The 23,786-nt window shown below is 46.9% G+C and overlaps 1 protein-coding gene and 1 long non-coding RNA gene across 2 annotated transcripts in view; both read right to left on the minus strand.

The window, feature by feature from the left end:
• Window positions 1–410: 410 nt before the first annotated feature.
• LOC125757568 (uncharacterized) lies at window positions 411–6,865 on the minus strand. The gene is made up of 2 exons (XR_007415315.1): window positions 2,649–6,865; window positions 411–644 (listed from the first exon to the last, which is right to left on the minus strand). It is a non-coding gene; the product is annotated as an uncharacterized LOC125757568 (long non-coding RNA).
• A 1,057-nt stretch (window positions 6,866–7,922) lies between these two features.
• LOC119386460 (very long-chain specific acyl-CoA dehydrogenase, mitochondrial) overlaps window positions 7,923–23,786 on the minus strand; it is a 238,167-nt gene continuing 222,303 nt past the window's right edge. Inside the window, exons 12-13 of the mRNA XM_037653745.2 lie at window positions 17,119–17,267; window positions 7,923–8,150 (exon numbers count right to left, since the gene is read on the minus strand). Coding sequence (XP_037509673.1) covers window positions 8,013–8,150; window positions 17,119–17,267 — 287 coding nt within the window. The 3' untranslated portion in view covers window positions 7,923–8,012. The remainder of the gene's footprint in view (window positions 8,151–17,118; window positions 17,268–23,786) is intronic.

Raw genomic sequence — 23,786 nt, forward strand, 5'->3', positions numbered from 1 at the left:
CACCCCCAGTCTGTCTGACGTCACTATCCTAAAATGCTATCGTCAAAGGCGCACGCGGGAGATATGTGAGGCCTTTGTCATCCACCAAAGGGGCGATCGATGTGTAAGCGTTCCGTCACTCGAATTGTTAGAAAAGAAATCAGCTATTTGACGTCACGCACGTGACAAAAATCCTGTAACCTTATCGTTTTTTTTTTTTTACTCTTTCGTCTACGTACTTATTCTTGGTTTCGTCAATAAAAATTTCAGTTGGCAGTCAGCGCCCGTCCTTGTTTCACTTCGTCCTGTCTTTGCACTGTTTTTTCAAACGATTATTAGAATTGCTCGAATATTCGCACAAGCCTAATTCCAACAGCTGCTATACGAGTGTTACATTCACACCGCTGTAAAAGGGTTAGGGCATTTCAGACTACAGTAATAAAATCTGATTTTATTCAGCCCTCAAAACAAAATAATCACAGGATATGTGCACATCTACAACAGTCCTTAACACATTGAAAAAAAACACTCGTAGCAAATATGCCACAGCACTGCATAAAGTAACCCAAATGATTGCACGCATTTCCAGGATTAAGCAGCAAATTCTGAAGTTATCGACAAGAGACTGAGAGGTGGGCAAAACTCAAATGCAAGGGCAATCTTAGCTGGGGAAAACAGCGCAAGAAAGGACGAGCACGCATGAACACAGTAGACTGGACGAGCGCTACTTACAACTGACATCTTTATTGCACCTACCGCTCGTTTTCAGATGCATCAAACCGAGCACGCCATTCCAATCAAAAGCATCAAGTATGCAATCTACATTTTCACTGAAAGCTATCACGTGTACATGAATTAAACCGTGCGCACGCATCTTCCACACTCAGATGAAATGAACAAAAGTGACAAACCGATAAAACCAGTTCCTAACAAGGATGAACAAGCAACAGAAAAAAACAGACAAAAAAAACGAAAAAACAACAAACAATCAAGAATTCATTTTCGAGGCGCAGGCTCGCTTACCGCAATAACAGTGATTGAGAGTGAGTCGATGGAAAGAGGATGACCAACAAAAAACGCGGTAAAGGAAATGATTTATATGAAACCTTTGAGATATTGAATCGCAGTGTCAGTGAGCAAAATAGATGGCCTGCTGATGGCCTGTTGATGCAACTGTCTCCTGCTTCCCTGATAAAAAACGCTTCCACGATTTCACGTTCTGTTTTGCCGTTTGCCTTCTTTAAAGATTGTGTGTTCTCAAAAGTGGGCGCACATCCGCACCGTTTGCAATGTTCTGCCAGAAAGCTTCCCGTTTTGTTACGCCCATTCAGAGTGTTTTTGAGGATGAAAGCGAGGGATTAAAATATACCTTTGAAGTCCCAGAGAATGATGAACTTCAGTTTTTGGATATTAGGCTGCGTTTCTTAATTACATGGCCATATACGCTGGGAGTACCTTCCAAGGTCAAAGAAGGCGCTGCTTCCTTTTGATAGTGCTCACTCAAAGCTAATTAAGAGGGGCATCATAACGAATTGCCTTAACTCAGCCTTAACTAAGTCGTGTGTTCATGTTATGTCAGCCAGCTTTCACAATCAAATTGCCCGGCTCAAGGAAGCTGGCTATCCCTCGATGGCGATTTCAAGTGTTTGTGAAGCGCTGCTGCAGAAAATTAAACGACCAGAACGCAGCACTGCAGCAGAGAAGAAAAAAAAAACGTCCATGTCATTCCATATATTCACCGGGTGTCCCACAACATAAGAAGAATAGCGTTCAAACACAACGTTGAAGTGGTGTTTTCTGCACCCTGCAAGCTCTCTAAATTATGTGCGATGACAAATATTCACGATGGCAATGCTCTACGAAGCGCAGCACGCGCTACACACAATGCGTTTGCAACGTGGTTTACAAGATACCCGTTACCTGTGAATGCCAGTATATAGGGCAGACTGGAAGATGTTTTAATGAGAGAGCGAAGGAACACAATCTGAATGTGCATAACAAAACGGGAAGCTTTCTGGCAGAACATTGCAAACGGTGCAGATGTGCGCCCACTTTTGAGAACACACAATCTTTAAAAGGCAAACGGGAAAACAGAACGTGAAATCGTGGAAGCGTTTTTTATCAGGGAAGCAGGAGACAGTTGCATCAGCAAGCCATCTATTTTGCTCACTGACGCTGAGATTCAATATCTCAAAGGTTTCATGTAAATCATTTCCTTTACTGTGTTTTTTGTTGGTCATCCTCTAACTTTCCATCGACTTACTCTCAATCATTGTTATCGCGGAAAGTGAGCCTGCGCCTCGAACATGGATTGTTTGTTGTTGTTTTTTTGTGTTTTTTTTGTTGCTTGTTCATCCTTGTTAGGAACTGGTTTGTTCATTTTATCTGAGTGTGAAAGATTCATGCGCACGGTGTCATTCATGTACACGTGATAGCTTTCAGTGACAATGTAGTTTGCATACCTGATGATTTTGATTGGCGGTTTCATTGGAATGGTGTGCTCGGTTCGATGCGCTGCAAAAACGAGCGGTAGGTGCAATAAAGATGTCAGTTGCAAGTTCAGCGCTCGTCCAGTCTTACTGCGTCCTCGTCATTTATTGCGCTCTTTTTCCCCAGCTAAGCATGTACCAATTCGCCCAAATCAAAGTCTTGTGCAAGGGCAATGGAACTGCTAATCTGTGAACTACAAGCACTAGTGGGACAGTCTCAAAATATTGTGACAAAATGCAGAATAAGGAAACAACTGAGGCTGCATACCAGCTTTCAGATTTGGTTAACAAGCGAAACATCTGTACATTTTACTTCATTTTGTACAGTACCCCCCTTGACTACAGTCGTGCTGCCGAAGTGCACAGGAGCCTGAAGGTTGCGTGCATATCTCGTGGCATTGCAAAGTCAAGACGAACAAATTGAGTGGCGCAGAAACTAAAAATGCACTGTGTGATCCTGGATCTCTAAGTGAGCTGAAAAAACAAACAAAATACCACAGTGTTGCCATCTTTTATAAAATTACAATGCTAATCATCAAAAATAATTGTGTGAGAATACTTGTGAACTAAAAGACTCAATATAGTCATGTAATTAGCCAACAGACACTGAAGCACCGGGGAAACTTATGTTTAATAAACTCGTTTTGTAGGACAATTATCTAGAGTACCTCATTTTTATTCCATATTTCCCACTATCTCAAAGCTGAAGACACAGTGGCAGAAACCACGAGAACAACATTAATGTGACACTATCAAAAAGGGCCTGTCTGTTGAACACGGCATTCTCAGTGGCCATATGATACAAAGAAAACAACCACTGTAAAACATAAAAACTACAAATACAGAACATGCCTTTCATAACGACACTCTGGAGGTGCTGCCACCAAGCAGAATAGAAGGCAGGCCACGACATGATCCCCATCGCGGCCTAATTATTCTTTTCATTTGAAGAATTGCAAAAGTGAACATGATGGGAGTCGTGCATACAGCTGAGCAAACAGAGGAAAAAGCAATGTGGACAGAAAGAGCACAAACTATCAGCATATTTAATCCATTTGGTCGCTCCATATGTGTGCAGTGTTCAGTTGTCCCAAAAGAATAAAAGTGGGAAGGAGGGTATACACACTAAGCCTACCTCATGCCAACAAAAGCTGCGAAGAAGATTGCTTTCCACACAATACAAATTGAAGTGCAAGTGAAATTGGCGATGTTAAGGCACTGTTGCATTTCAATAAACTAAAGGAGAAGCTTTGAGAAAAGACAGACACACAAAGCGATTGTTTGTTATAGGTGGAAAACAATGCCACTGGCCTTTTTTTATCTAAAGATATACAAACACCACTCACATTTTTGAAGATTGAGCCTCATATCTACTAAAAATGAGTGGACCAAGAAAAGACATGACAGAGCACATAGCTTTCTCTGACCAGCCAGCTGGACATGTCAAACATTTGCAGATTTCAACTTGGTTGGATGTTGAGTCAGTAAGACAGTAAAAGAGTTACAAGAAGTAGTATTTAGGTCACATATAGAAAAAAAAAATGTGGAAGCTCACATATGCCACCTCCATAGGAGCTCATTACATGCCAAATGTCCCAGCCAATTTGGCAACCATCTTAATTAAATGTATTGGAACAAAACTGTGCTTGTTTGCTGCATTGGAAAAAGTGAATTGCCAGAATATTTTGGGTGGACAAAATTTTTGAACTTGCCGGAGCCTCTCCAATTTTCCAAAACGTCAAACAGATGTTCATCAGAAAATCAATTTTGAGAACATTGTTTCTGTGCCAAAATCAAATTTTGTTTACATACTGAGCAAACATACCTGTTTAACATGACAGAAGTTCAGCAAGATTACTGCAATTTTGTTGCCATATATGCCTCCAGAATTTCAGCCAGAATGCACTGTATCCATTTTTGCCCACGTAGCATTGTATTGTGCTATGCCTGAATGTCTGAGTAATCAATACTTACTCTACGGAAAATATTTTTTCTCATAATAATATTTTTTGACCACTGAAGTTTGTAAGTTTCAGGGAAAAAAAAAACAAATTTCGACCAAAGCATTATGGACCACACTGAGATGCAGTCAGCTTATGCAGTGTAGTGCCCTAATTAAAAAATCTGATTTAGACCTCAGTAAAATGCAAATAACTAGTTATTATTTTATTGTTAAATTTTATTTTACAGCATTAAAATAATTTTTGAAGTTGACGGCAATCTTCCTATTTGCACGTACGTATAACAGCGCATTGGCGCTTGTGCATCACTCTGCCTCTACGCAGTGTGTCTGATGGAAGCCGTCACTCACACAGGTGGTAGGTACTCTCCTGTTGCATAAATAAGCTGAAAGATGGACAATTCACCCTAGAAATCACCAACAGATGTCTTCATCCAGCAAGCCATCACTTAAGTTTTGTATGACCACTTGACAAACAGAATTCAATGACGAATAAGAGCTTCACATCACTGTAGCTCTGAATCCTACTGTTTTCTCTGTGTGGTCGCAGTATTCTTGTCAGCCTGTCGCATTGTGATGAAAAAGATGTGAGGTGCTCCATGCCATCACAACATGGATGAGCAATCTGGTAAAGCTGTCACATGGACAAATGAAAGGATTGAGGTCAATGAGGAACTTGAAAAATTATTTTCTTGCTTAAAACAAAAGACCCAATGATAGGAATTGCTTAAAATGTACTTGTGGGCTAGTTGGTTGGCCATATTCACGATAAACGGCAGCGCACACCGGGTTACACATACGTGACATACACATACACGAAACACGAAAAAGGACGACACTAGCGCTAGTGTCGTCCTTTTTAGTGTTTCGTGTATGTGTCTTAACCCGGCGTGCGCTGCCGTTTATCGTGGATAGGAATTGCCATAAGAACTAGTCATGTGCCTTCAATTGAAGTCAAAGCAGATTTTTAATCGGGGCACCATGTGGTGTAAATTGCATCTCAATATGCTTTGAAATACAGATTTTCTCAAATTTGTGGGTTTTTTTCGTACAATTCAAAAACTACAGTGGTCGAAAGACAGTTTTATCAGAAAGTACGTTTTCTGTAGAGTAAGGACTGTGATGTGTTGTGCATGTTCTAATAGTGCGCGTTTGAAGTGTGCGTCGGAAAGTGCGCAGAATGAAAAGAAAGAAGACAGAGTGGGCGGGCGGTGCTACATAAAGACAGACGACGTTGAAGAGCGTCAAGCACGAGGACACGCGGTGCAATGTTAAAAATGTAAAAAAAAAAGATATCCAATCACCAACAAACAGAGATCCCACGAGCCAATCACTCATGAGCACGATAGTACGACAGGCTCCAATCAGGCGATGACAGGTTGACCCGAGAGCAAGAAAAAGCCTGTTGGAAAGAAGAGCGAGGGAGTTCCAAACGATTGAGATAAGCAGAAGGTTGTCACCGGAGCTGGTTTTAAAGGCTGCGGACCTGAGCCACCAGGACTTCAACTGATCGGAGCCTCCCGCCGTCGCGTTCCCGCACGAGGGGACCATAGCTCTGGTGCGCGAACTTCACCCCAAGGCCTGCGAACTCCAGTGCTCGCAGGCAATGTAGCAGCAGCAGTTGGGCTACGGGCCGAAGCTGTGCGTCGAGTTGCCTGGCCATGTTTCTCCTGGCTTCTCATCGTGTCGACCAGCAGCCAACCTTCCCTCATCGTAGCCTCCACAAGCCAACGACTCCGGGTTTTGGTTACGCATGCTTCGGCCAACCCTTTGAGGTCCTGGTGAGACTGAACTCGTATATTTCACCACTCAGCCACGTCTGAACTCTAGGGCTTAGCTTAATACCTTGAACTTGCGTTTTGGTTGTTGTCGTTAAGGGGGGACCCTGCTTCGGAGACATATTTCTTTGTTTTTGAGTACATTTTTATGAAACTTTCGCAGCTTATGTATTTTTATGTCCTGATTTCAAATATGCAATTATTTTTTTAGTACACTATGCTGTTTTCAAAATATCAAATATTTCATGTATATTGTTGGGAGCAAGATTTATTTATAAATTGTAAGAATTATAAAGCAAATCAGCATATCACAATAAGCTGGAATGAATACTGTTTGCAATAAAACAAGAATGGATGTTCTAGGCCCAATTGAACAAAAGTTATAGTACGCTGAACACTTGGCAAGTCAGCGATGTCGAGCTCGGTCAAACAGGGATCAAGCTGGGAATGTTCAACATACCATAACTTTTGTTCAAATGGGCCTAGAACATCCATTCTTGTCTTATTGCATACAGCATAGATTCCAGGTTATTGTGATAGGCTGATTTGCTTGATAACTCTCACAGTTTAGAAATAAAGCCCGCTCCTAACAATACAAAAACTATTTAATAGTTTCAAAACTACATATTGTATTAGAACAATAATTGCACGTTTGAAATCAGCACATAAAAATACATAAGCTGTGAAAGTTTCATAATGATATGCTCAAAAACAAGAAGTATGTTTCAGAAGCAGGGTCTCCCCTTAAGAGTGTTTTACCGAGTGAAGTGAACCTTTTGTTGAGTGTTTGGTTTCAGGTATATTTTTTTTTTCGCTTTAATTTTTATTAAAAGATTTGTATTTTTGAAACAAATGGCCTTGTCTTTAATTATACCCTCAGCCATAGAGAGCTATTACCGACCGCAAAAAGTACCCTGCATCACAGGAAAAATCACTCAGATATTCACACTTGGCACAATATTACAGGGGCAAAAATGCGAACACAGTGCAGTTTGGCAGAATTTCTAGAGGTGTATATGGCAGAAAAATAGTGCCAATTTTACCCAACTGCATTCTTGCCAAACATGTAAGCCAAATTTGGTTTTGGCATAAGGAACGATGCTCTCGGAATAAATTTTCTCATGAACCTCAATCAGACAACATCCTGCAAAATATGGCTGTCACATGACGAAAAAAATTTTTTTTTGTCCAAACTATTCTAGGACTTGACCGTTTCCAATGCAGTAACCAAGTACGATATTCTTGGCATACACTTGAAATGGTAACCAGAAAGGTTAGGCATTGAATGACATGACAGCCAGTGCGTTTCAACTTAATAGGACATTTTGGGGGCCTAGTTGGTGCATAGTACTGACAAAAATTACTTAGCACAATACAAACACGACATATATATAAACAATACGAACACAATATATATATGTTTCATGACGACGTTGCGGAATAAACAGTTGCAAGTAGCGCTTGTCCCTTGTGCACCTTTCTTGTGTGTCGTGTTTGTATTGCACTAAGTAATTTTTGTCATTGTTTCAACATCTTAGCACCATGAGGCAACTGAAATCGGCCAGCCAAACAGCAGATGCACTGGATTAGCAATGCTGCACTAAGTTCGTGACTTGAAGCACCCTTTCTCCCCACTTGGCAAATAGTGTTCCTTATAATATATCGCAAGGCATAATGGAACCACACAGCACAGATGCAGTTCTTTCACTGCAATCTGCTTTATTATCAGTTCATCAGAATTGAGCCAAGTGGCAATCATCACTATGTGGCCTTGGTAGCGTAAACACGTATTCTTCTGAGTCATCATCAGACACCCAGTGGGTTGAGGGGCACAGCACCTCCAGCTTCGCACATGCCTTCGGCCACTGCGCGCATGGTGGTGAAATTGGCGTGCTTCTCAGATGATCGCAGAGCCCCCAAATTGGCCTGCACACGCTCACTAGCCTGCATGCAAGAATATATTTTGTTCAGCAGTGATTAAACCAACGACAGGTCATAGGGGTGACAAAGCACACATTTCAAGGGCATGCTGGCTACTGAAGGAGCGGCACAGAGGGCATCACTTTGCACAGGAATTGCTGTGTGGAGAAACATTCATTATCCCTGCATGAATAATGTCTATGCATACACATCAACTTGGTTCTTCGCTTCTGAGGGGTCACATCCAGTGAATTTGATGTCCAGCTACTTTGCGTCATTTGCCAGCAGCTGGTGTGCACGTTTTGACCCCAGGCTGTAGTCCTCAATGGAGTTGGATCAATGACGAGTGCCAACTTGTTGTTGAGTTGAGTTTTATGGCGCAAGAGCGACTAAGGCTATGCTGCGCCAGACACATGGTGGGGAAAGAACAAAAGCACTATAGTGAACAACACTATGGCCCTGACTATGAAATGTGTGCTAGGCGGTGACACATGGGATATAATGAATGGTGTAGTCTGGCTGTAGAGAGGCCTAAGAGAGCTAGTTGCGTAAGAGTGTAAGATGTATATATATATATATATACTCTAAAATTGTGAACCTGATGCGTGAGGTGGTCAATGAGTATGGTTGCTGCGCGTGACTATCTTGTTAAAACCGTGAAGGAGTTTACCTAGCACTACTGCCCTGCCAGCGCCCTTATACCCAAGGGCCGGGAGGCAAGTGCCTTATTTTAAATTCCTGCTGCAGCAAGGGTCTCTCCGGAGAGGCCGTGCTACAGTTCGCGTGAGTTTTGCTGGCCTGGTAGAGGTAGCATAGTTTGTCGTAATTAAAATTTATTTAGCAATACTGCTTCATCTAAAAAGCTGAATACATTAGCCAGGGGTATTAACGGTTCATCTCCTAAGATTAACATTGGATGAAATGGAATTTTCAACTTATAAAAGATTTGAAAATGTTTTTGTCGGTTCCATATGTGGGCATGCTATTAAAATGTGTACAACTGTTAGTTGCTCATTGCATTTATCACATGCTGCTGGTTCGTTATCTGCCAGTAGATAATTATGTGTGACGTGTGTATGGCCTATTCGAAGTCGGCACAGTACTACTTCGATAAAACGCTCTTGATGAAAGCAAGTCTTCCACTCACCAAGGACAGGTTTTATTAGGCGAAGTTTGTTGTTTTGTTGCGATTTCCATTCTTGCTGCCAATGAGAGGTGATGGCCCGGCGAACTGCTTTAATTCCATCCCTAACTGGTACATTGATTTTTGAAACACGTAGCTCTTTTGCCGTTGCTGCGAGTTGGTCCGCCCTTTCATTGCCTGGGATCCCAACGTGACTCGGGACCCAACAGAAGTGTATGGCATGGTCGTCGGTGAGATGAGATAACATGTTTAAAATATCACCAATAAAGGGCTCATACTGAGATATTGAATTTAAGGCTCTGAGAGCACTTAAAGAGTCTGTAAAAATGACTGCTTTCTTGTGTTTTGAGCTTATGATATTCCGTACTGCCATCCATAAGGCATGGCACTCTGCGGTGTAGATGGAGACAAAATGTGGTAGCCTTGCTACCTGCTTGCATGTTCCTCCTATCACGCTGCTTCCAACATACGCAGACGTCTTCGAACCATCAGTATAAAATTCTTTGTAAGTGTGGTACTTTTCTTGTAGCGTGCGGAATTCCTGCAGTATATGTTCACGTGGGGTATGTTGTTTTTTAAGATGTGTTAGTGAGAAATCAAGGTATTTGGAGAAGTCACTCCAGGGAGCTAATCTGGCTGGTCTTCTTCGAGTGCCAACTGTTCAGCCAGAAGCACCAAAGACAGATGGTGGGTTTTAGTTTCAATTTTCTTCACCAGAGGGCAGCACAAGTGCGGAGGAAACAGCATACTTGAAAGTTGGAGCACGAAGGGACAAGGCCGGACGAGCACCTACGCGGAGCTAAACTTTTATTGAAGAGAATGAAACTTATATAAGTGATTAAAATATGCTGACTAACATCACGTGGTCTACAATATCAGTAAAAACAGATAAACATAGCAGGATGTAGGCAAAGAACCCGAAAAAAATTAGACATACTTGGCATCAGCACTAAGAAGGTAATCATATTCTCTATCAAACAGAGAAATTGATGGTTGGCTGACAAAAGCCTCTTTAATTCTTAATAAGGCCTTAATAATTACACACATCTTTTGTGTCCTGAAAGGGTTTTGGTGCCAACAAACGTGAACAGCCTCAGTTGATGCAGTGTGATGCTAGATGTGACACATTAGGATTATAAAGAGAATGATTATGCTCTTTTAGACTAATGATGATGCATCTACCGGTCTGTCCTATATACCATACGTGAGTGGAATTTGATAAACGGTGCCAGAGCAACAGGCAACGAATGAATTGACATGCTTAACACCACAATAGCTTTTTCCCACTACATCCCTGCTCAAATTACCTTTTAATGATAGGACCTGTCGTTGACAGTTTGCAGGGTGCTGAGAACACTGTATTAACACCATATCTACTGGCCACATTCCGTAACCATGTGACAACCTGCGTGCATGTGGCAAGACAGCGAAACATCTTTCCTTTGTCTTGCTTGGTTGTTTGTTCATTCTAAGAGCGTTTCACGGGTTAACCCTTTGCGGTCCGTTGTCGGGCAGCGCCCGACAACGCAACACGGCCGTAGCGGTCCGCTGTCGGGCCCCGCCCGACAAGGGTGTTCGTGGTTTAAATTTTGCTGTTTTCTCACCGCGAGTCGCGCGCATTTTTTGTATACATGAAGGGCCATCTCTTGAGGAATAAGTGAGCTTTGTTTGTTGAGGTTTTACTTTTTTGACACTAGGGTGCAGCACTATGATCAGCACGGGGCCTAGAGCGTACCCACTCGCGCGCGCGGTTCGCTGAGAAGCATGGCCACGTTTTCACCGCGTGCGTTTTACGGCGGTGCTTTTAGCAAAAGCGAGGATGACTTTAGTGAGGAAGAGAATTACGTGCCTCCACCAGACAGTGATGACAGTGATTCGACAGAAGTGAGTGACGAAGACGACGACGGCGGCGGTGGAAACCTGCAGTAATAACCCTGGCCTGCACACAGGGGAATGCTTTGAGCGGTATCATACGTTGCCCAAATATCACTAAAAGAGTTGCCTGCAGAATGCAGGAGCAAAAATAAATATCCTGTGCGTTTCTCTTCCACAGCTTGTGTTTTTATTCGCGGCGCCAGAAACTGGCGAAATAGTTTCGGACCGCTAGAGCCGGAAAGTGGGTAAAGGTTTTGGACCGCAAAGGGTTAATGATAAAACAGAGCAGGAAAACAGAGCAGGACGCGTGGAAGAAGATCAAAGTTGACGTTGTCGTCAAATCGTTTAAGAAGTGTTCTATAACTAACAACTTAGACGGCACCGAAGACGATCTGCTGTGGGACACCGAGAGCGGCAGCTCAAATGGTGCGACGGACTCGAGTGGTGCAACGGACTCCAGCGGCAGTGAGAGTGACGAGTGACTGACCGCAGACACAAGTGGTGGGTTCACTGCCTGCACTTATTTTTAGCACTTATATTTTTTATTTTTACTGTTTTCGAAATAAAATGTGATTTCTCACAGCCATCTCGTTGAAATATAGCCGCGAAAAAGGGTTGGGCCGTGCGGTCATTTTTTTCGATTTCTCGAATCTAAGCACCCCCCCTCACTTTTAGTATCGCGATCGTGAAAAAAAGGGGGTGCTTAGAATCGAGTAAATACGATAAATCACACTTCTAATGGCAAATCACGTGTGTCACATGCAGGGAACAAAACCAACTGTACCAATTGAGCTGTTTAGTATGGTCTGCCTCTGCACATGTCTCTCCTGTCACATATGCTGCTAGGTAGCGACTTCACATTCGGGGAACGCGTCCACTGTGTCATAGGTGGGGCAGCCTTGCGCAAAGCTCATCAAATGGTCTGGTCTGGTGGCGGAGTTTTTGTTCAACTTGTGGGGACACAAGGCGCGCCCGAAGCCTCTGTGCAGGCATTTCGCCGTTCTGCTAATCCCTTCCCTCTCCCATTCTCCCATGGCGGCAAGTGGCGCTATCTTTCGCCACGTGCTGGTTCTCGTGGTGGTGCTGCATGCGGTCTCGGAGTTGCGAGATTCGGCGGGACCGAGACGCGTGCGTCACGCTCTCTCTCCTTGGATGGTGCTGGGTAAGCATGTGTTTCCTTCTTAAGAGACGTACCTTTTGGGAATCGTCGGACTGTAGCCTCCTCGCATCCTCGGCGAGCGTGTTTACCCTTCCATTACTCCTGTTCCGTACGTTAAGCCAGAGAGCGGTGCCTAATGCTCCTGCGTGGTCATACTACGCCGAGCCACACTTGCCGGAGGCCCACGCGTACAGAGGTTTGCCCTCGTGACCAGGCCCAGTGGTCATCGCGAGAGTGCGCAGCATAGTCGCAAGGGACCTTTTCCCGAGCAGTGTGTCAAAGCTCGCCATTGCCAGCTGCAACATGCTTGTGGTTTCCCTTGGTGTACTGCCTGCGCGGTAAGCCCTTTGCTTCCCCGTGTCCCAGGAGTGGAAGTTGTGCTGTGTGTTGGGGTGCAGCCAACAGCAAAAAGTGCTTGTGTGTGTGTTAGATCGAACACTGTCTGTTTTGCCGTGCGGTGCTTGACACCTTTGCTGGCTACACATGAGCAGGCGACGGTGGACGCAGCCCTGTGGCTCACTAAGCCTGAAACCGTGATGGTCTTCGATTGCGGTGAGTATCGAGGCTACCACAAACTCTCAGTCAAGATTTTGAGATATCTGCAACTGGGCTCAAAAATACTTCAATATAAAGGGGAATAAATCTATGGCATGTGGTTTAAAATTTCAACTTTGCAGATTTTTTGGGATATGCAAGTTCTGAGGTAACCAGGTGCTACAGTATGAACAGCGCCTCCTCTATTTTTTCAGTGCCTGGGCGAACGCTCTCCTCGGGCCGTCGAGCGCGCGCTCCGCATCCGCTCGCCGCTGCCGCGTGGTGGCGCTGCGCAAGTAGACTACGGGAAGCTGGCGCTGCACGCCGCTCATACCACGAAGCTCACGAATTCGTGTTTGCATCCGAGTCTAATTGCATTTGCGCTTCTTGCAGGCTTTCACAGGTACAGCGGGACGGAAAGAAACGCGAACATGGCGGCGCACTGTTTTCATCATGCTCTAGCCGTGGTGGCAATAAAAACATGCTAGATGGTCTGTTATTGTGTCATGGATGACGTCGTCTTTTCATCAATCATCCAGGCTATAACCACTTGAAAATAAATGCGAAACAACAAAGAATGCAGACGCCGCATGTTCGCGTGTCTTCCCATCCTCATTGTACGTATTCCGCAGGCAGTCTGTCAGGCCATGCTGCCGGTTCGATACTTGCACTCGAGTTTCATAGTATTCACGTTTTATTTTCTATTTCAGGCTATTGCAAATGCCCCAATGCCTTAGTATGTCATACTGTTGTGTTCCACTCTGCAAATGGAACTGAAATAAATCACGATTGTCTTTTTTTTTTATTTCCCTTTATTGATAAATAAAAAAATCTCACAGGGTCCCTTATACATTTATCTAAGACGACTGAAAGGCGAAAGCCATCGTCTTCGTTTTCTTCCAGTCAATGTATTGAACACTGCCTGCCTCCCTCTGAGATATTTCTGCGCCTAACGTGGTTTTCTTACAGCCTCAAGGATCGGAGGCAGTGCAAGCTTTCTGCACATCAGCGGAGGCATGCACTGCCTCCGTGATTGGCCCATTTTGACCAAGCGAAGATGTAATATGACGACATCACGTAATTATTTTTTGCATAAGTTGTGTTGACGCCGCCGACGGTCAATTTTTGCATTTGATGAAGCATCTAAGGCTTTCACCTTAATACATTGTTCGGCTGTCATTCCATGAAATTCCAGCTGCCGCTGGTGTTCGGTAGAGGTGGCTTGCAGTAATTAGGCGGGATAATTGGTCTTCTAATACATCTTCAAACTACACTAGAATACGCAGCCGTCGTTTACGACGCGAAGATTTCATACAATATAAGAAGCGGCGGCTTAAGAAGGATGCAGTAGCATCACTCTTTGCAGACTACCCTTCACTTTTGCAGCCCAAGGTAACAATTGAACCAAGCATGGCAAGTATCCCTAAACGTGACTGTGTTGCGTCTGAACAGTCAACGAATGCATGTAGCGCCAGTAGCATATCGCTGCCTCGCGATCGCCGCCACGTGCATGCAGCGCTGACATTAGGTCCCGAAGCTGAAGAATAGGAGCCCATGGACACCACATGCGCTACCGGCGAAGCAACCGACAATCATTATGTACAGTGTCACAATAAATGAGTGCACAAGGCTGAGCAGGCTGCCCCATGCGACAAAAGCGTCCAGGTCGACAGCCATTCGACCTATATACTTGGCTCACTACCGTAAAGGGCAAATGGAAGAGAAAAGAAAGATACCTGAGCAGCCAGATTCTGAGGCTAGAACAATCCGTCAACAAATACAAAGACGAGCTCAAGGCTTCAAGCAACTGAAAACAGGCCGCGCCATTTTTCACGCTTTTCACATTGGCTCAAGTTGAGAGTCGGCAATACGACTTTATACTTGAACGACAGCGTCTGTTCACATACATCGGTCAGTGTTGCACGAAGCGCGTGGCATATTTGCTGTTTTTGTTTGTTTTTCGTACCACCACGATTTAACTGGTTTAAGCTCTGAAATGGTGGAATCACTTGGCATAGTTCCTCTTTTTCTAGCACCAGCTGTTGCTTTCTCCCGGTGGCAACAAATGTAATTCTCAAAAGCTTTACGAAGGGAACGGGCGATCACGTATATCCCTGGAAGCAGTCTAGTGACATTTCATGCTATTTAGCCCATGAACTCCAAGCTTGCGTATACCGTGCTACACCAATAGAAGGTAGCACGCATCAGGGAACTTTAAGCGCCCAAGCTTTCAGTATTAGCTCTTGGCAAATGCTGCTTTCGAAAATCGACTTTCAGGCAGTCAAAAACTGACTCGCAGTCAGTGAACGTAACGGTGACAAAACAACTTTCCGCGTATCACTGGCATGTGCTCTCTGGTATAGGGCTAGCAGACGACGCGCGAACGTCTCGATCAAATGGCCGCGAAAGACACATGCCTTCGAAATTGGCTGGTTGCCCAGAACGACAAGTGCTTCATGATTCCAGTTTACAAATTTTCATTATACATTAAATAACGCAAATACAGCCGAAAACAAAACCATATACAGTGCAGTCCACTTATAACGATACCACATATAACGATATATCAGTTATAACGATGGGTCAAGTTACGTGTGTCATTTTATGCATTAAGTCTATGAGGAAAAAAACCACATATAACGATATGTTATTGGCCGCATATCGGATATAACGATCAAAATTTGCCGTCTGGGAGGCATTTTCTGTGTATAATAATCGTTACATTTGCGTTTCCAAGTTCCCCTGAAACGAACGATGCCGAGACGGGGCGAAACGTTTACCTACGCGAGTTCGTATCTGCCGCCATTTCCGCGCTGCGTGCGCCGCCCGCCCGCCCGCGGAGACCACGCGCCGAGTGCCATCGCGAGCTTGCGCAGCGCGCCACAAGATGGCGCTAGCCGCTTCACGTTAAAGTACATGTTGTGCCTCGCCGTTCGCGCATGGCCCACAATCGCACCGAAAGGAGAGGAAGAAAAGAAAAAAAAAAAGACGAAAAGCAAGTTGGCGCGCCGCTCCGACGTCCCAAAGAATTACGTCATGATTATGTCACCGACACCATCTTGAATAATTTGCTAGTTTAGCGGCCGCTTGAAAGGGGCGGTAACTGAAGGCGAAATTGGCGCTAGGGTCGATGAAGATTCAAAGTTAAAGCAGCCAATGGCAGCCCGCCGGGCCCGCCTCCGTGCCGACAAAGCTGTGCGCCCCGTGCCGGCCGCGGAGGCCGCGCGCTCCGCGATGGCCGCGACGCTTGTTTTGAATTCCTCGAAAGTTCCGTTGTAGCACGAAGCCAGTGTCGAGCGCAGGCACCAGGCTGGCTGTGCAGGCACACTATGCTTGGCGGACAGCTGCTACTCTCCCGTTGTGGTTGGCGGGTCATTGTTCGCTCTTGAGACTTATCGGAGTGGTCGTTATGTCAGCCGTGCTCCGCCGCCACCGTACAGGAGCCCGTCCTAGTCGCCGGCCTTGATATGTAGTTTCGTGATGTTCCGTTGCATGAACTGAGCTTTGGCCGGCGTGTGCAGTTTTTGCGGTGCTTGCGTGTTGTGCGCTCTTGCCGCCGTGGTGGTTAACGGCACGCACCATTCGTACATCATGCAATGGCGCACGGATACTTCAAGATTCTTTAGACCATGTTGAGATTATTTAGGTGCGCCTAAAGCTTGACACTCTCGTTGGAGCTTCAAATAAAACTTTGTTTTTGACATCCTGCTTTCTAGAACATCTATTCTTTAGTGCAAGTGGTAAATTCGGGATCGGAGCTACAAAGGTACGTCCCACGTTTCTTTTTGGACGGCAGTCCAGATATAGCGATCACCGGTTATAACGATCATATTTTTCGTTTTTCTCAATATCGTTATAAGTGGACTGCACTGTAGCAGCTTCAAATGCAGCCACGGCATTCGTTTCCGCGAGCGACGATGCAACGGTGGGTCTACTATGGTGGCGGCGCCCGGCGGCTAAAAGCCACACTAACGCCAACGGTCGGTTCCCACTGCGCTCCGCTCCTTCGCCCAGGCACAGAAAAATAGAGGGGGCGCTGGTATGAAGCATACCGTTCTTTTACCCTGAGCAGTGCCACCTTTTGCAGACGGTTTCCTGCCACTGCAGACACACTGAGAGAGGAAAGCCAGCGGCTTTGAGTGCTCCGCTTGCTCAAAGAAACTAGGCTCAAGAAACATATGAGTTGTGAAGTGTAGAAGACTAAGCAAAGCATCCACCCTGTTCATGGTTTCCAAGTGGGCTGAGCCATAGGATAAGTTCATGCTGGGAACAACAAGTACCTCGCTGCAAATCAGCTGGGCCAGGAGGGCCTCGTGCTCAGCCGAGGGCAGCGACTTCTCCAGGGCACGGCTCGCTCGTGACAACACCGCCACCATGGCGTACACGTCGATGGCACTGTAGGCCAGCCGAATCAACAGGAACTGTTCATCTGCAACAGAAGCACACTTTGCACTCATTTTGTCACCTCAATCATTTCAAGCAAGCACAGCAACTGAGGTCGACTTTCTCCAACAAGAGCATCACATTAGCGGCTGCGCACATCCCAGAACAACTTCCTTCATGTCGGAACCACTTCAAAACCACTATTCCAGGCCACTTGAATGACTCACCTTTTGAACACAAAATACACCTGCAAAATATGTGTGTTATTGTGGAGACCTTTATGGTTCTAGATTAGGTGAATAAAAATTACGAGGCTTGTTGCAAGGGAAAGCTGCCACCTGTTTAACATTTCTGGTCTTTCAAATTTCGCTGCAATTTCGGAAACACTTGTAATATGGTGCAGGACTCACACTGATCGAGCTCTGTGGGCAACACAAGTTGGCAAAAGAGATAGTGTCTTCTTTTATTGCGATAGCGAGCACATTGTCGCCGCAAGGAGGTTCTACACAAAGTGAGTGTAAGGCCTATTCCGTCTTGCATACAGTATGCTGGAGCTGCAAGAACAAGGGCAAGAGTTAGCTGGGAAGGCCTTACGCAGGCTCCTCTAGTCAGCTCAGCTGTGGCAGCTTGCCACAGAGGCACTATCTTCCATGTGCTGGGCATGCTTCTGTGCACTTGCTGTTGCAGGTGTTTCGTAGATGCATTGAAGAAGCAATAATGCGTTTGCTTCCCTTCATGCTTTTATATCATGCTGGTGTTATGACAGTGAGCATTCAAGGTCATCTCGTGAGGCCTCTCTGTGTCTGCATGACGCCATGTTTGTTAAAGAAGCGCAGACACCAAAATCGGATGGCAGCCTCACACGAAACTGATTGCAGCATGATCTCTGCGAGCTTGCAATGAAAGCTGTGACGGTAGAGGATCGAACGAGTTACTCAAAGGCTGCAAGTTTGGTCCCTGCCAGGGGCAAGTTGTCTTTTCATTGACTTTAATTTCTTCACATTTATGTCATAATTATAATTACTACATATAGTGTCCCCTATACTTTCCTTGGCTTGATTGTCCGTTGGTTCTGATTAACATTGTGTCTAACAAAGAAAAGGAGCCCTTAAATTCCTCTACCAGGCGACCTAAAGGTAATTTATTTGAATATTGAAGTCTAGAAACAAAGCGGGCCTCCTTTTCAGACTTGTCTCAACAACCATAAATAAAACATCAAGAGAAACCTGCAAAAGCCATGTCGGTGGAGAAGTGTACAGCAAATATGACAATGTTCTTAAAGGAACCACTGCACTGAACCACTGCAACCACACGTAGTATTAAAACATTTCAGCATCCGATGCCAAGGGATCAAAAATAAATTGGTTCACCACCTCCATTTGCAGCATGGTAGCGCATTTGACTATTTGGTTATAAATGCTGGCAACCTAAAGCAACCACTTAAGCAACCTAAAGGAAACATTAGTTAAAAGAAATTACCCGCAAGATGCTCTAAACAAGGTCTACAATGAAGCATGTCAACAAAATAGGAAATCATCACTAGCTCAAAGGGCTCCCGTAGCACAGCCCAACCAGCCACCAGCATTTATAACCAAATATTCAAATGCGCTACCAAACATAAATAATATCCTCCACAAGTATTACACAATACTGGCAAGCAAAGAGTGCCTTATAAAAGCTTGCTGAACATATCGCAAGTGGCGCGAAGCTAGGAACATGAAAAAGGGCCGGAGGAAAGAGACAGAAGAGCGCCAATCTAAGGCACCAACTCGCCCAAAAACAAGTTCTTCTACCTTATAAAAGCGTTTCCCGAAGTACCAAAAGTCGTGTATCGCCGCAGTAGAAATCTTAAGGCCATGTTAGTGCATGTGTTGAGGTGTTTATTTGACGGCAGTCGGCGACGATGCGCAATGGCGACAGTCAAGGCAAAACACGGACTCAGCGCGAGCGCGAAGAGACAAAGAGGACAACCCACTAGACGGCTATAGAGAGCGCAACCCATTACTCATCTCCAAGGCTTCACTACAATTACCCCGGGTACAAAAAGGGAGCCGCCCGGCGACCTAACAGCTTGTCATTATGAGCGGGTCATAGCAGGCCTTGAGGCGCTCCACGTTGACAATGTCGCGCCCTCGACGGCGCATGTCCGAAGATGGTTCGATGAGTTCGATCAGGTAGTTGACCGGGAATGTGCGCTCGACAACACGGTAGGGGCCTTCGTATTTTGGCAGTAGTTTTGAAGAGAGGCCAGTTGTAGTGGCAGGGACAGAGAGCCATACGAGCGCTCCAGGGAGGAACGTGGGCTCAGAAGTGGTGGTGCCACCGCGAATGCTCTTCTGCCGCTCTTGTTCGTGCGTTGTAAATGTCTTGGCAAGCTCGCGACACTCTTCCGCAAGCCTGGCTGTGTCAGAAATAGGCGCACACTCAGATGAATCCGGCTTGTATGGGAATATCGTGTCGATGGTGTGCGACGGGTGCCTTCCGTACAACAGGAAGAAGGGTGAAAAACCAGTAGTGCTCTGAGGAGCGGTATAATAGGCGTAGGTGACGAAGGGCAGAATGGCGTCCCAATTTGTGTGATCGGCAGCGATGTACATTGAGAGCATGTCGCCGAGCGTGCGGTTAAAGCATTCGGTTAGGCCATTCGTCTGCAGGTGGTAAGCTGTAGTCTTGCAGTGAACAGCATGGCACTCTTTCAGAATGGCTTCGACGACTTCCGACAAGAAGACACTGCCTCGATCGCTAAGAAGCTCCTGGAGTGGACCGTGACACAGCATGAATCGGTGTAGCAGGAAGGAGGCAACATCGCGCGCTGTAGCCGCTGGTAGGGCGGCGGTTTCGGCGTATCGCGTTAGATGGTCAACAGCGACGATGGCCCAGCGGTTGCCAGCTGATGTCAGAGGAAGTGGTCCATACAAATCGATGCCCATGCGCCCGTATGGACGGTTAGGGCAAGGTAATGGTAGGAGACCGGCTGGTGACACGTGCGTTGAAGGTTTTCGGCATTGGCAATCGAGGCAGCAGCGAACAAACTTCTGCACGTAGCGGTACATCCCTCGCCAGAAGTATCGTTGTCGAATGCGGTGGTAAGTTTTGGATACCCCAGAGTGCGCACATTGCGGATCAGAGTGGAAGGACTCATATTTCAGAACGCAGACTGCGGAGTATCACAAGTAGCCACTGGCGGCCGTCGGCGTTGTAATTGCGACGGTGCAGTAGGTCATCACGAATGGCGACATGGTGGGCTTGGCGACGCAATGCGCGAGTGGTTGGTGTTGCCGACGGATCAGTGAGCAAGTCTATCGCGAGGCGATCCATTTATCCTTGTGCTGTTCGGTAGCGATGGTGTGAACGTCAATGGAAGAAACAACACTGTTAGATACTTAGCAGAGGGCATTGTTGTCAGGCAAGGGGGAGCGCGAGAGTGCATCGGCGTCAGCATGCTGGTGTCCCATGCGGTACAGCACGCGGATATCGTAATCCTATAGCCGAAGTGCCCAGTGGGCGAGGCGGCCTGAGGGATCCTTCAATGACGACAACCAGCATAGTGCATGATGGTCGGTGATGACATCAAATGGGCGACCATACAAATAGGGTCGGAACTTCATAAGGGCCCATATGATCGCCAGGCATTCCTTTTCAGTGACTGTGTAATTCGTCTCGGCTTTAGTAAGCGTACGACTTGCATATGCCACGACATATTGAGGGAACCCTGGTTTTCACTGCGCAACGACAGTGCCAAGGCCAACACCGCTGGCGTCTGAGTGTACCTCTGTACAGGCCGTAGGGTCGTAGTGGCGTAGTATGGGAGGTGACGTCAACAAACGACGGATTTTTGCGAATGCGTCGTCGCACTCGGACGACCACGAATTTAGGGGCCCGTAACTTCCAAGCAGCTTCGTCAGTGGCGATATGATAGTCGTGAAGTTTCGAATGAAGTGCCCAAAGTAGGAACACAGTCCTACGAAACTGCGCAGTTCTTTGACGGACGTAGGTTTCGGGAACTCGGTCACGGCCCGAAGCTTGGCTGGATCAGGGAGAATTCCGTCCTTGGACACGACGTAGCCGAGTATTGTCAGCTGCCGCGCTGCAAATCAGCACTTCTTTAGATTCAGTTGCAGACCAGCGTCGCTCAAACGCGTCAGCACATGCCGGAGGCGTTGAAGATGCGTGGAGAAGTCTGGAGCGAAAACGATGACGTCGTCGAGTTAGCACAAGCACGTGTGCCATTTCAGGTTGCGCAGAACAGTGTCCATCATGTGCTCGAAGGTGGCGAGTGCATTACACAGCCCAAACGACATGACGAATTCGTACAAGCCGTCGGGTGTGACAAAGGCGGTCTTCGGTCGAGCGTCATCAGCCATAGGTACCTGCCAGTACCCTGAGCGCAAATCGAGAGATGAAAAGAATTCTGCTCCTTGTAGGCTGTCAATCGCGTCATCTATTTGCGGTAGTGGATACACGTCCTTACGAGTGATCTTGTTGAGTCGTCGGTAGTCCACACAGAACCATACAGAACCGTCCTTCTTCGCAACAAGAACGACAGGAGACGCCCAGGGGCTGTTAGAGGGTCGAATGACATCACGTCGAAGCATGTCATCGACTTGCTCGTTGATTACGTGGCATTCTGTGGGAGATACGCCATATGGACATTGCCGCAGTGGCGGTTGGGCACCAGCATAATGGCGGACGTGCGGCCGAGAGAAGTTTGAGCGACATCGAAAGTTTGAGCGACATCGAAAGAAGCGCGAAATTCTTCCAAGAGGCCCAGAAGCTGGGAACGCTGGACCAGCGTAAGGTTGTCAGCAATGGAGGAAGCAAATACATCAGTGGGCGATGAACCAGACGTCGAAACAGCACTGAGCGTACGGGAACTGGGGCAGTGCGTGTCATCTGGTTCGTCCATAACTTGTGCGTCTTCGAGGGGTCCCACGCTGCCGAGACATTCTCCTCGCACCAACGTAACACTGTACGGAGATGGGTTCATAACAAAAATTGACGTTCTGCCCTGAGTGACTTGCACGGTCACGAAAGGCACCCGCAAGCCTTTCCTCGTGCAAACACGGTCAGATGGCGAGAGGAGTGCAACGGTGTCAGAGAAACTGGCACAGGAGACTGACACCGCCGTTCACGAGTTCGCAGGCACTTTGGTGTCGTCTATGACGAGTACCTTGCTCGCAGACGATGGACTGTCTGCCGGAGTCAAATCAGAGAATGGTGAAAGCTCTATTTCGGCTGGTGCGCAATGAATTACGGCGTCGTGATGAGAGAGAAAATCCCATCCTAGGATGACGTCGTGAGAGCATACAGGAATTATGATCAATTTGACGACGTACAGAGCATCCTTAATCATGACACGGGCTGTGCACACCGCGGTAGGGTGAATACTTTGGGCACTGGCTGTACGGAGGGAGAGCCCGGGAAGTGGCGGCGTCACTCTTCACAGGAATCGGCTAAGTTTGGCGTCAATAACGAATACAGCGGCTCCAGTGTCGATAAGGGCAGATGCACGAACACCGTCCACAAACACGTCTAACACGTTCGACGGGCTTCGCTGAGGGCTTTCGCAGTTCGATAGCATCGCAGCCCTCGCTTCGTGGACTGCGACGACTAGTTTTCCTGCTCACGTGGGACCGGACGTGGCCGCATCGGTGAAAGTGAGCGGCGTCGTGGTGACGGCGAACAGTGGGTAGATGGAGCTGGGCAAGACGACGGTGACATAGGCAGCGGTGAATCGTAATAAAGGCGGCTTGACCGGCTGGGGATGGTTGCGGTGACACAAGGCGGCTGCACGCGATTGCAATAGCGGGCGAGATGACCGGCGCAACTGCATGCAAAGCAGATCGGGCGGTTGTCGGAAGTGCGCTATCGGTTCGCCGGGTAGGTCCCATCCATGGTGCAGGACGCGGTGGACGAGGCGCCTGCTGATACGACTGCATGATGGGCTGCATTGGTGGCCTAGGGGTGACGTAGGCATACGCAGCCGGCACACTCGCTTCGAAGGCCTGAGGTCTGGCGACGGCTTCGGCGTAAGTAAGTGGGGCAGCCACAGGGATCGCTTGGGGTGACCTGGCTACAGCTTGCGCGTAACTGAGCGGTGCAGGTGCCGGAGGGGGCTGGTGGTATTCCGGCATGACCTCCGCAATTTCCTTCTGAAGAGGTCAGCGTAAGGGAGCCAGCAGCGTGGTCGACGGCTGTTCAACATGCTGCGGGTGAGGGAAGGCCAGTAGGGAGAACTGGCGGGCAATTTCCTCGCGCACGAATGACTTGATCTCGGCGAGCAAGGCGGCCTGATCAGAAATGGCCGACAAGCCAGCGAGATCGCCGTCGCGTGATGGAGGTTGACGGGTCAGCAACCGCTGCCGGCGCATCTCCTCGTAGCTTTGGCAGAGCGTGATCACCTCGGCCACAGTACGAGGGTTCTTGGCGAGCAGCATGGTGAAGGCATCGTCGTCGATGCCTTTCATAACGTTGCGGATCTTGTGAGACTCAGGCATGGCTGCGTCGGCTTTCTTGCACAAGTCCAGGACGTCTTCTATGTAGCTCGTAAAAGACTCACCGATCT

Source organism: Rhipicephalus sanguineus, chromosome 3 (assembly GCF_013339695.2).
Source record: "Rhipicephalus sanguineus isolate Rsan-2018 chromosome 3, BIME_Rsan_1.4, whole genome shotgun sequence".
Lineage (NCBI taxonomy): Eukaryota > Metazoa > Arthropoda > Arachnida > Ixodida > Ixodidae > Rhipicephalus > Rhipicephalus sanguineus.